The sequence below is a fragment of the Octodon degus genome, unplaced genomic scaffold, assembly GCF_000260255.1.
Source record: "Octodon degus isolate 3935 unplaced genomic scaffold, OctDeg1.0 scaffold00003, whole genome shotgun sequence".
Lineage (NCBI taxonomy): Eukaryota > Metazoa > Chordata > Mammalia > Rodentia > Octodontidae > Octodon > Octodon degus.
In genome coordinates, this window is record NW_004524579.1 from 11649216 (window position 1) to 11664396 (window position 15181).

Sequence of the window (15181 nt, forward strand, 5' to 3'; positions counted from 1 at the left end):
AAGAGTTGTAGCTTTTTGGTCTGAGAAGGTCAGTGAAATGCCCTCAGGATTTATCCTGAGATCCTGTACCTCAGATTGTAGAACCTTTGTCAGAAACCACTGTCTTTTAAAGGGTAGATGGCAGTCTCTTCTAAATCTGTGAATAGCCTTATCTTTATGTTTGTAGAATTTACTCTCAGTTATTTTTTCTTTGTTAATCACTTTTTTTCATTGTACACTTTGCTAGTGGGTAAACAGCCTTTCTTGAATTCCATACTTCCCTCCTCAGAGAAAATAAGACTTCTGATCTGCCATCATACCATTGTTAATTTCTCTCAACCGTTTCACAGACTCTTTTGCTTGGTATTTGACCCCCTACAGTTGTAGCAGTTATAAGTTGTTTTTTGTTGAAAAATAAAAAATACAAAAGATATAGCCATTCTTGTTTTGATTGTTTAACCACTTGACTTACAGAAAGGCTCTAAAGCAGGAAAGGCCAGGCTTCTTGTGGAGCCACAGGCATCTGATAATCTCTGCCAGCTAGTAATACACAGCAGCCTACAAATCCAGCTTGCTGCAATCCAACGTGTTGGCCCACTTTTGTAAATAAACTTCTTTTGGAACATGGCCATTTCTGTATATTTACTTACTGCCCTTGACTACTTTGGAACATACATCCACAGGCCTAAAACATTCACTGTCTGGCCCTTTAAGAAAATACTTGCTTACCCTTGGTTGTACAGGCAGGAGCAGTCACTGGGCATTCCTTATCCTCATCTATTGTTTCTATCTCTCTTTGATCAGTTGGAGTCTTTATGAGACATTTTCTTCAGTTGATAAAATTAAACTTCCTTCTTACCCCTTAAATATAAGTAATACTGTTTTTCTTCCACAAAGTTCAGTTAATCTGTTGAGTTGATATCCCTAGAGATATGTGTATGGTGTATAATTTTCCCGTTTTCCTGCTATTCTTTTGCTATAGCAATGTGTTTCCTTAACACACTGGACCATCTGCAATTCATTGCAAGTTTTTATGAGCTCTTAATTATAAAATTGGCTTTTAGAGAAAAAAATATGAAGCCAAGTGGATAGAAGTTGTAGCTTTTTTTGTAGTAGAAAGTGATAGGACAGAATTTCTGTTTCTAAGTCATGGAGCCAGTGATAATCTGTGTACACAGAGCTAGCCTTCTTGACCCTCCCCACTCTCGGAAGTCATCACTTGTTTAGATCTGTCATTCATTCCTGCAGTGTTTAAGTACCAGCTGTATGATAGGTGTTTAAGTGCTAGGAATACAGTAAATAAAAGTGAAGATTAATAAGATCTATGGTTTATGGGGTAACAAATTATGGAAAATGTCAGGTGGCATAAACAGAAAGGATAGAGGAAGACTAGATAAGCGTGGGTCATAGTGCTGTTTTATATATGTTGGTTTTTGTGCAGAGATCTCAAGGAAGTGAGTAAGCCAGATAAATTTTTGAAGAAGGAGTATTCTGGTACAGGGAAAAGCATTCACCAAGATTCCTAAACTTTATAGTAGTGTGCTTGGCATGTTCCAGAAACAGAAGGGTAGCTTACTGTCCAGGATAGAGGGAACAACTAGGATAGGAGAAAAGCAGGTCAATGACATGGCAGTTACAGGATGTGCAGCTTGCAGTCCATAGTGAAGACCGCAGATTTTATTCTCAGGAAGAGGGAAAACCATAAAGAAGTGGGCAGACTTACTTGAGAAGGGTGATACTGTCTGCTACATGGAGCACAGCTACGTGGGAGCAAGAGTATAACTGCTCTTTTGGTGAAAGGAGTATAATAATCAAGGATTATCTCAAGAGTTTAGATTTTAGCCTAAGACACTAGTGCTGTGGAGTTGCCATTGCTGAAGTGGGAACGCTGGAGCACAAGCACATTCCGGGGGATTTAACAAACAATTCAGGGCACCTTAAACTTGGGATTCAAGGGAAGATGGTGAATCTGCAGTGGCTGTAGTTTGGGGAAAATGTTGGTAGTGGAAATCTTAATTTGAAGATTGTCAGCAGATAGATGGTTTTTAAAGTCACAAAACTACATGAGGTTACTGTGGAAGCAGCACATGTAGGACCAAGCCATGAGGCCTTCTGCAATTTAGAAATCATGGAGCTGAGAAGCCAACAAAATAGTTGAGAAAGAGTAGACAGTGAAATAGAAGAGCAATCAAGAAAACATCCCAAAGACCTAGTAAAGGATTTCTTTGAAGAAAGAAGTAGTAATAAATAGTTTATACTGCAGAGAAGACATGAATATAGAAACTGGTCATTGTGTTTAGCTATTGATATATTATAAGCAGCCTCTGCTTCACAGAGTCAAGATGAGTTTCTGTGGAGATTTTTAAGCACCTTTATGGCTTTGAGAGAGGGAAATGTGTAGATCATGAATGTGTGTCAGTTTTGTAAAGAATTTTGTTCCAGAAAGCTGAGAGTTGGGTGGTGGCTGGAAGAGAACATGGGGGTTTTTAATTTGTTTATTGTTATTAAAATTAAAATTTAAGAAAATTAAATTAAAAATGTTGTTGTGAATGATCTAAAGAAACCGTGTAGTTACAAAAAAGAGCATGGCTTCTGTCAAGAAAACAGCCAATAGTAAGTATTGACAAGGATGTGGAAAAATTGGAACACCTGTGTACTATTGATGGAAGTGTAAAATGGTGAAACTACTCAGACGACTGTGTTCAAATACCTCAAAAAAAAAAAAAAAAACAGGGCTGGGGGTGGCTCAGTGATAGAGCTCTTACCTGGCATGCACAGAGCCCTGAGTTTGCTTTCTGCCACTGTGGGAAAAAAAAAAAAAAAAAAAGGAAACAAAACATAAAAGCCAGTGAAAAAAATAACTACCATATGATAAAACAGTTCCATCTCTAGGTGTACTGTATCCCCAAAACAGCTGAAAGCAAAGTCTTGACAAGATTTTTGCACATTTATATTCATAGCAGCACTATTCACAATGGTTAAGAGATAGAACCAACCCAGAGATCTATGAATGGATAAATAGGGTGTGGTGTATACATGCAATGAAATATTGAGCCTTTCGAAAGGAAGGAAATCCTCACTTATACTACAGTGTGAATATACCTTGAAGACATTATGCTTAAGTGAAATAAACTAGTGATTTTTTTTTTAAAAAGTAAAACTTCACTTACATGTGGTACTCAGAGTAGCCATATTCATAGAAACAAAGTAGAATGCTTTGCTACTGGAGGCTGAGGGAATATAGAAGAGAAATTTTGCTTACTGGGTACAAATGTTTCACATCTGCAAGATGCAAAAGTTGCGAAAATCTGTTCCACAATTATGTGATTATACTGAACACTTCTGAGTTATTTATTTGAAAGTGGAGAATGTGGTAAATTGTGGTGTTTTGGTTTGGTATGGTTTTGGGTTTTGACCAGAGAAACAGAGGACCACACTAGGAGTCATGTATTTTAAGTTAAGTTGGAAATGAGATCCAGTGCACAAATAGAGGATATTGATTGAGAATGTGGGAAGAGGACAGTTCATCCCGTCAAATAGGATAGAAAGGAGAGGAGAGGGGAACAAGACCAGATTGCTTGTAGACTTGAAAGTGGAAGCTAGAGTTTGTGATTAAAGCTCTCTTCTAGTAACTTGGCTTCTTTAGTCAAAAAAGGTTCTCTGCTGTGAATGAGGAAGAGGATATCCGTGGGGTTTAGGAAAGAGGAAAAAATGCCAAAATGTGATGTAGGATATGCCAAAGTAGTGGATAACAGAAGGGAGCTGGATGGTGGTGAGTTAGTGAAACCATTTGGCCCATTAGTATTTTCACTGGTGCTTGGACAGTCTCCCGTGGTTGTGCTTAGGAGTTATGGAGGCTACTGCACTGCTGACTTGTGCTCCCTACCACTGAACTCTTTTTGTAACTTAAGGAATTCATCCTTAAGACAATTGAGGGGTCTGTTGTTTCTTGAGTTGCTGGTGATACTTACTAATCTCATTAATAAGTATTTTCTCTGCTGCAGTCCTATTTCAGTCAATAAAGGCCCAGAGTGAGTAATATGCCTTTGAAAGCTTTATAGCAGTCAATCCTTAACTTGCCGTTAGAGAGATTGTTTTTTTCCTTTGAACTGACCCAATTTTGAACAATGACTATCCATTGTTAGCTGGGTCAGACTATAAGCATGTTACAGAGTCGTTTGCCTAACATATGGTAGTTGATTGTCAAGGCAAGTTGGCCTCTTAATTACTTCTTGCCAGCTGGCTTCTTAGTTAAATCAGATTTTATGAACTGTGGCTTTCTTGTCATTGCCTCATTAACTTAGCCTTGTGGACTTTTCATACAATGTCCTATCACCTAGGGTAAAGCTCTCACTTCTGGGGCGGAGTTCTTAGGCTCTTATCATTGTAGCAAGGACATTATGCTTCTGATTATAACATCATTTCTGTAAGCCTTTCTTTGCTAGTGACTGGAATTTGACCTTTCAGAGATCTTTTGTCACACTGCTAAGACCCCAAAAACCTGAAATCATTGAATTTTAGAGCAGAAAGGAAATTTAAGAAATACATGATGAGAATAATAGTGATTCGAGTATCTGACTTCAACTAAATCTGACATCCATAGCTCCTATAGGACTTGAAGCCAAATAAATATATTTCTTTGTGATATCTAATGGTTATTAACCCAGTTGTTGAATACTCTAAACAAAACACAAAAAAATAGACAGTGCAGGCCTTTATCACTTTAGGCAGTCATTTGGGCTGACTAGTTGCACCTCCAGGAAGATCTAATAATCCTAACATTTACTAAGCATATACTACTTTATGTTAAGCACCATCTGTGTGTTTTACCAATATTAACTCATTTTATCATCATTTCAACACTCTATACTGTTAGCTTCATTTCGTAGGTAAATATGAGGCACAAACAAAAGGTGTAAGTGACACAGCTGATGTCATGACCACAAAATGGAAGAGATAGAAATTGAACACAGTCTGATTTGAGAGTACATTCTTAACTACTAACATTCATTTTCATATTTGACTAGTGTTCCCATTATGGCTCAGAATGACTAAATGACTCCAAACTCTAAACATGTTTTAACAACTCTTATGTTGTCCAAGCTGCTGGAAGTACCAGGAGTCTGGAAGAAGTTGTACCAGAAACTAAAAAACCAAAACTCATGTCTTGCTTGGAATGAGCACATTCATAATTATTTTCAGCTCTTAATGCAAAAAATAGCAGTGTACCCACCTTGGTACTCAGAAGTGGAATTGAAGAGTTTCTGGCTCTGTGGATGAGAAAAGAACCAGTAGTTATTATGTGCCCATTATGTGTCAGTCCCTTGTAGGAGCTCTGTATTACCTCACGTAAAGCTCCTTCTCTGTGGCAGCATCTAGCTCTAGATCTGTGCTTCCAGTGTAGTGTCTATTTGTTTTGTTAAACTTAATTACAGTTTAATTAAATTTAAAACTTAGGTCCTCAGTTACACTAACCACATTGAAAGTGCTCAGAGATCACATTACTAGAGGTTACCATATTGAATAATACAAATAAAAACATTTCCATCCTTGCAGAAAGTTCCGTTGGATTATACTAGAGGTGTAAACACAGATCACTGCCAGCAGATACTGTCTTTTTATCATGCACTTCTACCCTCCCATTCTGCACATTTTTTCCTACCCAGGTTCTAAGTTGAGAAGTCCATATTTGGCTTATCAAACTTGGCATTTCCAAAAATGGTAACTAGTATGTTCCCTCAGTAGTTTTCCTTACACCTGAGTAATTTAGAGGTCTCCTAAAACAATTATTTTAAGATGGACTATATCAAATTTCTAAGGCATTCTGCCTGTGGCTGGCTCCCTGCTAGGTAAAGGATAGCATCTGAATCCTAATGGTACTTAGGAATATCTACTTCAAACAAGAGAAAGCTTCCTTCTTTTCACAAAAAAAAAAAAAAAAAAAAAAAAAAATCAGCCTTTTAGTTTAAGGATCTCTAATAGTTTAGAATTTCAGTTGCCTTTAGACATCCCAGTGACTATTAAATGTATTACCAAACAAGATGACATCATCTTTCAAAGATAGTCATCAAGATGTGATTAGACAGGGAAATAAACTGTATAAGACTATGGAGAAGGTAACTATATACTATATACCAAAAGATGGGATAAAAGCTCAGAATTCTGGGAAAATCCAGAAATAAATTAGCCCATCTGTTCCTATATTGAACTTCAAAATACCCCTAATTTGTCAGAAGGTTAACACTTTTCTGGAAGTCCAACACAGAAGACATTAGCCTAGAACATCCTTCTATTAGCTAGCCTTACATTCTTGCAAATATTTCCTCTTCCTTCCCCATGCTAATATGCCTATGTTTTATGTCATTCTGTATTTTCCAAACGTCATTGTTTTAAGTGATGCTGTAAAATGCCAGATGTTGAATGGTTGCCTTGGCAACTGTTTCCATCCCAATGCAAATACTGAAATGTGTGCATTGCCATCATTTCTGCTTTCCACACCTCATTAGCAAGGTGGTAATTATTTACATACATAGCCTTAGAGCTATATAAATTACAATTGTGAACATCTAATTCAGAAGGCCTCAAAAATTTGTTTGGTCCTAATTTTTCTCTCTTCCAGAGGCTCTTCAAATGTAACTTTCACCAGAACAAAACTGGAAGATGATTGTCTTTTTCCTAGAGTCGCAAGGAACAAAACTGTTGTTAAAATTTAAGCCTTGACTTCTAGACCACTGCACTCTTGGGTTGTGTGGGTACTCCCAGGTGGGGCCTGTCCCAGCCAGCTTTGAGCCGTATCACTGCAGTGTCCCCACTTGGCTGAAGCTGACATCTACTACATGAAGGGACAGATTTACAAACTGGCCAATAAATATGGCTTGATTCCCTCACAGATACGAGGTGCTCGTGACACTGCACATGTCTTATGATGGGCTATAAAATCCTGAGAATCCTTAAGTCTGAAGGACTTGCTCCTGGTCCCCCTGAGGCTCTCTAGCACTTAAAGCTTGTGTTCCTTTTCTCTTATTGCTGAGACAAAATACCCAATACCTAAATGGAGGAGGAAAAAGCTTACTTAGCTCACAGTTTGTGGCGGTTTCAGTACATTATCAGCTGGCTCCAAGGTAAGGTGGTATGACACAGGGACAACAGTTTAAGGTGGCAGAGAACAGCAAAAGCAGCAAAAAGGGGGAGAAGCCTCCTTTCCTCCCTTACAGTGTATTCAGGATGCCACCCCATGGTGTGTGCAGGGCTCAAACCATCTCCTTGCCCTTCTCTTGCAAGGGCTCAGGATGTTCACAAAGTGCAGGCCCTTGGCCCCCTGCCGAGTTACTTCAGGTTGTAAATTTCTCACATTGACACAGTGAATCAACCACTGCAACATCCTAGGACCTAAACAGCTGCCCTAGGGCATGTCCTCTGCACCTTAGGGTGGTGAACTGCTTAGTTAAGCTTCTAAACCACTCAGATTGACACAGTGAATCAGCCGTAACAGTGAGTCATCCATAGCCTCTGCCCTTGTGGCATAAATTTATCTATGTACTTAAACAATAAAATCAGGATTTAACCAAAACTACAAGGTCAGTCCTAGTCCTCCTGATTTTTAATTTCACTTGTAGGAACACATGTGGACTAGTTCAGCTGTAGGGTAAAGAACAATAATATTCCCCCCAGTTATATCTTCTAGCCACTGGGTTTGTCAAGGAACCTACCTGTAGAGCAGCCGTCTTCTTTTCTCAGAAACCATATACTTTCTGAGAAAAATAAGCTCATCTGCCCTCCAGTGTTAATGACACTCAAAAACAAAAACATTATTGCTGTCCTCTCCTGGAAGACTATAATCTGCAGGGCACTCTGCTTTTCTTGCACTTCGGAACTGTGCCACTGGCTCCACCAGACCCTAAAGCTGGGTCTTTGGCCAGCACCTCACGACCATATTTTGCTGATTAGGTTGATTGTTTTTCACTCTTTCCTGCTAATAGGAAGCAATAAGTGTCCAGGCCTTGGAGAGGCTCCACTTTCAATAGGTAGCGTAACCTAGGAGTGTCCTAGCAGTGGAGTATTGTAGTGGTCAAGAATGACCCCAAGGACAGAGGCCAGATCGCTCATGTTAGGAAACAACTCAGAATTAGAGGAATGCTGTGAGGATGGTATAAACTGTATATACAAATCTTGGTTAGAACAGTGTCTGTTAATTTGCTGTAATATATTAGCAAAATCACTTACAGAAACAAAATAGCCAGAGTTAGTTAATGATAAGATACAACATGATATAAAACCCTATTGCATTTTGGGAGAATTTTGTGGGGGGTTCGTGCTTTTTGTGGGTTTTTGGCTTGGTTTGGTTTGGGTTTTTGTTTGTTTGTAGTTTGATTTGCTTTATTTTGTGATACTGAGTATTGACCCCAAGGCTTTGGCACTGAGCTACACCCCAACCCTTGTGCCTCAATTACTTTTCTCTCGCAGGGACAAATACCTGACACCCAAAGCGAAGGAAGGAAAGGTTCATTTAGTTCAGTCAGTGGAGGTTTCATTCCATACTCCTCTGGCTCCAAGGCAGAGGGGCACAGGGCAGAGAGCACCCCTTCATAGTAAAGAGCAGAGAGCCAACGGAGTGGCAGCAGCTCAGGCAGCTAGCAGGCCTCTCTCCCCTCCTTACACTGTAGTACGAATTACCTGCCCCAGGGCAGGTGCAGCATCCATACCCACAGTAACCAATCACAAACTCCAAAAGCGCCCCAGGACTTCCTGAGGCTTTAGGGGAACAAAGCCTGTACACAAACCTATACACAAGTCATACACCTTTCATTATTTTTTATTTTGAAATAAAGTCTTAATATATTACTTACAGTAAATATTAAATAATATTTAATAATATATAAATAATCACTAAGTCTCCTGGGATAGGCTACAATTTATGATCCTCCTATCTTAGCTTCCTAGTGTACTGGGATTACAGATGTACAGTACCACTGTCGGCTAGACATTTTTTTAAATTCCTTTTGAGTTTTGATAAAAGATGGGCACTTATATAACCAAGTAGCTATTTCATTCAGCAGAGTGGAAAATTGGGGTAGCAGTGATTCTATGCTAGTCGTTCTTATAGCATGTATGCCCAATTTTCAGCATCCTTTACATCTGTGCCACTGTATTAGGAAGAAAAACTTAAAGTGAACAGAGGATTGATGTTTGCCTTTTTTAAAATCAAATCTATAAATGATGTGTGTGTGCATGTGAGACGAGGACACATAGTAACATGAACTAAATCCTTTTTCAAGGCAAGATAGTCATCATCACAAGTGTGTATTGATCACCCACTGAGGTGTAGGAAGATTTGTTGTATGCAGATTTGTAGTTAGATATAAAATCTTCCATATAATATATGAAGCAGTTGGCTCCTGAATTAAAGTAATAGGTTAAAAAGATGATATGAATTATGTGGTTAAAAAACTACTGGACAATAAGTTGTATTGGATCTAGAACCCAAAAAAATAAAAAAAGACAGTAGGATTTCCAGTTTGAATAATTGGACATTTGAGATTACTAATAAATTAAGAATATCAGTAGAACAGGGAAGGCTTTTGAGGAATAGAATAGTAGTAATTCCAGTTTTGTGGTGGAGACACATTAAAATGTGGGAATGGGGGAGTATTCCTATTAAAGTGTTGACGACCTGGTTGTGAACAAACTTGAGTCTGAGGTTTTGGTGAAATAGCCAGATAGAAGCGCCTCCCAAGAAGGTGAAGTGCAGAGTACCGCTGTTGCTGAGCCTGCGTCTGCTGGGCCCTGAGGAGCGTGCCTGTCTGTGCTGCCCTCTGTAACCTGCAGGTAGTCCTCAGGCTATTCCTGCATTCCCATTACCACTCTAAAGGGGTTTGAGCCACTTGAGTTTAAACCTGGTCCTCTTATTCAAGAACCTCAGTTTCTTATTCCTGGCTGCCTGGAAGTAAGACCGTGTTTCACATTTATTCCCTGAGATCTTTATAAGAAAAGTATATCTGGACTTCTTAGCATTTTATTAAAATGTTGGAAGAGTACATAGACAAAACAAATGGTTCATTTGTAGTTTTAATTTTACCTATGTTTTACGTATCACACAAAACTGCATATTTTTCTGTCCATGTGACATGACTACTGTAGTCTGTCATACCTCTCTCTCTGACTTATTTGCTAACAGTGCCACCCCAGGCAGAGGGTTTAGGGCTTTCAGATGTCTGTCTGTTAATTTGCCAAAATTTTAAACTGGTGTGGTTGAGGGCCAGCCAAATAGCTCAGCAGATGAAAGCACCTATTTAGGCAGCTGGCAGCAGCCAGGGCTCCATCCCTGGTGTGCCCTGCTGGCCCCTCCCCCGGGTGCACTGAGGCTGGGCGTGGTGGCACGCACCTGTAATCCCAGCTCTTTGGGAGGCTAAAAACAGGAGGATCACTATGAGTCCAATCTACGTACCGAGACCCTGTAGACCCTTACTAAAATAAATAAATAAATAAATAAATAAAATAAATAAATAGTATGGTTGAGAAAACAATATGAAGAATTGCTACTCTTTAAAATAAAATAAGAGTTGCTTAAAATACTCCCCCTAATTCTGATGATTAAGTTCCTTTTATGTAATTGACAAATACTGAATGAAAGAATGAATTTTGTACCACACCACGTCTGGGTTTCCACATAAGCTGCGTTCCAAGCTCTTTGGCTAGAAAATGCCCACCTTAAGTCCCTTGAGAAGTCATCAGAGTAGCTGTCACAAGCCATAAATACCCTTATCTTCATTGTTAGTAGTACCTTTAAGGAGCTGAATTAAATACAAATTCTAGGAGAACAGTGTGGAAGAATGAAAGAAGAACTTAAAGAATTTTCACCCTTATTATGTAGGTTGTTTATAAGGCTTTTGTAGGCCAAATAATTTACATAGCCAAACTATGATTCTAGTGATTTTCCACAATTTTTAGCCTTTTCCTAAAGATCTAAGATAATTTCAAGGTAGTACAAGGAAAACTTAGATTGATTTTTAGTGTTGTGTGTATCTGTGTGTCTGTCTAGTTAACCTCCTTACTGTTATTTTCATTGTCTCCTAGATACGAAATGTGGAAACAAATCAATGTCTAGATAACATGGCTAGAAAAGAGAATGAAAAAGTTGGGATTTTTAATTGTCATGGTATGGGAGGTAATCAGGTGAGTAAAAAGGGGTGCTTTTCAAATGTTTTACTTTGCCTTTTTTATCTGATAGAAATATTTTTCAGTTTACAGCAAAAATAATAAAGATCATTAGGTGAAAAAAGGCTTCGATCTCATTTTTTGTTTGTTTGCTTTTTTCCAGACAGGATCTCATTTTGTAATTCAGGCTGATCTTAAACTCACTGTTTAGACCAGGCTGGCCTCGAATTCATGAGATCCTCCTGCCATAGCCTCCTAAGTGCTGGAATTACAGACCTGTGCCGCCATGGCCGGCTAATTTCATGATATTTTTAAACAAAAAAATTTGTGAAAAGCCTCTTATGAAAACTGAAGGAACACACGATTTATTTTGCCCTTTTGTAGTCAAACTATCATATCTACAGAAAAGGCCATTTTCACTTTTCTCTGTAAATTTAGTGGTAAGTTTCTCAGTCATTACCATTACTTTAACCACTTCACGAGTCCAGTTATTTAAATACATAATGACCAAAACTTGCATTTTCATTTTTCATTCCTCTTTTAGAAGATAATAGGAAATATAAAAATGATAATTTTATCAAATATATTCAGAATAAGTAGAAAAAATATATTCAGCACAAGAATGCTGGTTGAAATGACAGCTGCCCGAGTGATGCTTAGTATAAGTGGCAAATAAAGTATAAAAGTCATGTATCTTGAAATACTTGGGGGCGCGAGGGAGATGGCTCAGTAGAATAAGTGCTTCCCTGGCAAGCTCTAGGGCCTGAGTTCAATCCCCGGTTCCGAAAGAAAAAAAAACAAAACTTGGGGTTTTCCTTGCCAAGTTATTAGGCATCTATAGATATTTACTTGTAAAACTTAATTGTGTACATTTTTGTTTTCCAGGTTTTCTCTTATACTGCCAACAAAGAAATTAGAACAGATGACCTTTGCTTGGATGTTTCCAAACTTAATGGCCCAGTCACCATGCTCAAGTGCCACCACCTAAAAGGCAACCAACTCTGGGAGTACGACCCAGTGGTAAGCTATCCAGTTGCCTAGAGGAGTTTAAAAAAAAATAAGGCATGTCATTGGGCATTTTTATGTTCTTTTTTAACTAATGTGGTTAATTTTAGTTTAAAAAAAAAACGAAAACGCTTAATATGACCACTAGAAAGGGTTTGAATACTCTGTTCCAGCATGTCATTGCTGTGTAAGGGGTGACTGCTCCATTCATTGAAGAGTGCAGAACTTCTCTGTCCATGACAGCAAAGGCCAGAAGCACAGCCATTATGACAACCAAAAGATTTAAAATACGAAAAAGTCTCCCATTTTTAAGTTCATTGAAAAATAACTTACTAAGCAGGCAGCAACAACAGCAAACCCTCTTTATAGCATCGCATCTTAAATAGGGAGTTATTTCTCTTATGTAACTCCTCAAGGTAAGTGGATTTCATGGCACAGTGATATTAGGGAGAAGGTAGTGATAATCCTAGTTTTTCCATGTGGCCACAAAGTGAGTGCTGTAGCTTCACTGTCACATAATATTTCAGGGCAAAGAAAAAGGAAGGAAGGATGTTTCACTGCCACATAGATTCTTCTTTTTCAGGAAAGCGAAAGCTTCTTCTGGAATCCTCTTTAACTATGCTTAGTTTTCATGGGCCAGAAATATGTGTCTGAGTGATCCCCAGCTGGATTGGGGACTGGGAAAACAAGCTTTTGATTTTCTAGTCTGTGTACTGTGGGGTCGGGTGGCCAGGGGACAAAGAGTGGGATTGGCTGTTGAGCAGCCAACCTGCACAGTTAACTGCAGTAGATATTCCCGAAGTAAGTGTTTGATTAGCAATGTAAGATGCTGGAGATGGTTTGGGGTATGTAGAAAGGACCAATTATGAGTGCAGTTTTAAACTGCAGTTTGCAAAGTTTTCTCCCCTGAGAAATTTTAATGTCACAGGCTGTTGTAACACCTGTGACAGAATTGGGCAGAAGGTGTCAAGCTACAATTTTGGTCCAGCAGTTGAGCCCACTAAATGGGAAGCTTCATTTAAGGGCAGTGGCCCATCAGAATGGCCTTCCACATCCATTGAAAGCAATAGTCTAGAAAGACAACAGATGGTCATGTCAGTCATCTGTAGTGTAAACCCAAAGTCATGGAGTCATAGATATCAAAGGAATCCTGGAAATAAACAGTAAGGCATTGTTTTAAATCAGTCAAAACTGAAACCCAGGAGGAAAATTCATTCCCAAGGTCACAAGTCAGGTAAATTGTACAAACTGGATTATCAGAAACAGGGTTCTTGATTCTTATTTATTTATTTATTTATTTATTTATTTATTTGGCGGAACCAGGGATTGAACTCAGGCCCCTGCGCTTGCCAGGGAAGCGCTTATTCCACTGAGCCATCTCCCCGGCCCCAGTTCTTGATTCTTGGTCCAGGATTCTTTATACCATGTTGTCTTTGATTAAATTTATTTATTTGTATGTATAAGTCTTATTTATTTTATGTGTAATATATAAATATATAATATGACACAGACTTTTTTGCTTTGATGACTTGCGGATGTCCTTTCTGTGATAATCATCTAGGTTGAGACCCAGTTACAGCTGAGTTGGGGGCAGGAGGTGGGCAAATTGTTTTCTAGGTTGCAGGTAGAGTTTATGCAGTAATTAATTACAGTATTTATCCTCCCCTTGTATTGTCTTTGCCTTGTCCAGTTGACTTTATCCGAGCTTTCTCTCTGTAGACTAGTTCATGTTGGCTGGGCCCTCTGCTGAGTCCTGTGATGACAACCCAAAGTGTCACAAACCAAAGAGCTGTGCTCTGCCACCCACTGCTAGAACTTTGTCTGAAATAAAATTCTTCTCTAGAGCCCAGGTCTTGTGAATTACAGGAATTCTGTCTTAATATTGAACAGTTAAACATTCAGCACAAGGATCTACAATCTGAGCTACAGGATCTCAGGATAAATCCTAAGGGGATTTCACTGACCTTATCAGACCCAAAAGCTACAACTCTTGTTGCATAGGTCTTGCTTTATCTTGGTCTTAACCATCCAGCAGAAAAGTATAAAAATGAAGTATAAGAAGTAAAGCCATGCTGTTATGTTGAGCTGTAGGGGACTCAGGTCAACAATTTCTGACATTGCCAATGAAGTGGAAGACCCAGTACTATTATGAGCTACTGGACTCTTTTAGAATATTTTGCTGAGTTTACACACCTATAATATTCAAATAATGGAACTAAACAAAAAAGGGGATACAGATGAATGTCCATTTTGTATTTGTATATTCAAGATGGTTAGGATAGATATATAGTTACATTCTCTTAATGAAAAGAGGGATTTGTTCTATAGAGTTTGTAAATAGGATATCATGTCCGCATCTTGTACAGCAAATGATCACTAGGAAGAATGTATGCAATGTGTTAATTATTGAAACTGTCCTACCAATTTGGTTTGAAACTGTCTCATCGCTATTTGTTTATCAGTAAAATTATGGAAGAAAAAAAATACAGACAGGGAAAGACTGGAAGATATTGATGACTGAATCACAGGGAAGGAAGACTTTCAGTTTTGGGTGTCTTTTCTGTTATTTCTTACTGCTTGACACAGAATTCAGAATTGAGTGGCTTAAAGTCATGATTTACCATTCAGCAGAAAAGTATAAAAACGAAATATAAGAAGTAAAGCTATGGTGTTATGTTCAGCTGTAGGGGACTCAGGTCAACAATTTCTGACACTGCCAGGCAAGTGGAAGCCCCAATACTATTATGGACTACTGGACTCTTAGAATGTTTTGTTGAGTTAACACACCTATAATATTCAAATGACAGAACTAAACAAAAAAGGGGATACAGATGAATGTCCATTTTGTATCTGTGTATTCAAAATGGTTAGGATAGATATATAGTTACATTCTCTTAATGAATAGAGGGATTGTTCTAATGGTGTTTGTGAATAGGATATCATGTCCGCATCTTGTACAGCAATTAACCACTAGGAAGAATGTATGCAATGTGTTAATTATTGAAACTGTCCCACCAATTTGGTTTGAAACTGTCTCATTGCT

The 15181-nt window shown here is 38.5% G+C and overlaps 1 protein-coding gene across 2 annotated transcripts in view; it reads left to right on the forward strand.

Moving 5' to 3' along the window:
- Window positions 1-15181, forward strand: part of Galnt1 (polypeptide N-acetylgalactosaminyltransferase 1) — a 97204-nt gene that overhangs the window by 65006 nt on the left and 17017 nt on the right. For both annotated transcript variants that reach the window (XM_023714318.1, XM_004623589.2), the window contains exons 10-11: window positions 11053-11151; window positions 12019-12153. In XM_023714318.1, the coding sequence (XP_023570086.1) occupies window positions 11053-11151; window positions 12019-12153 (234 nt within the window). The remainder of the gene's footprint in view (window positions 1-11052; window positions 11152-12018; window positions 12154-15181) is intronic.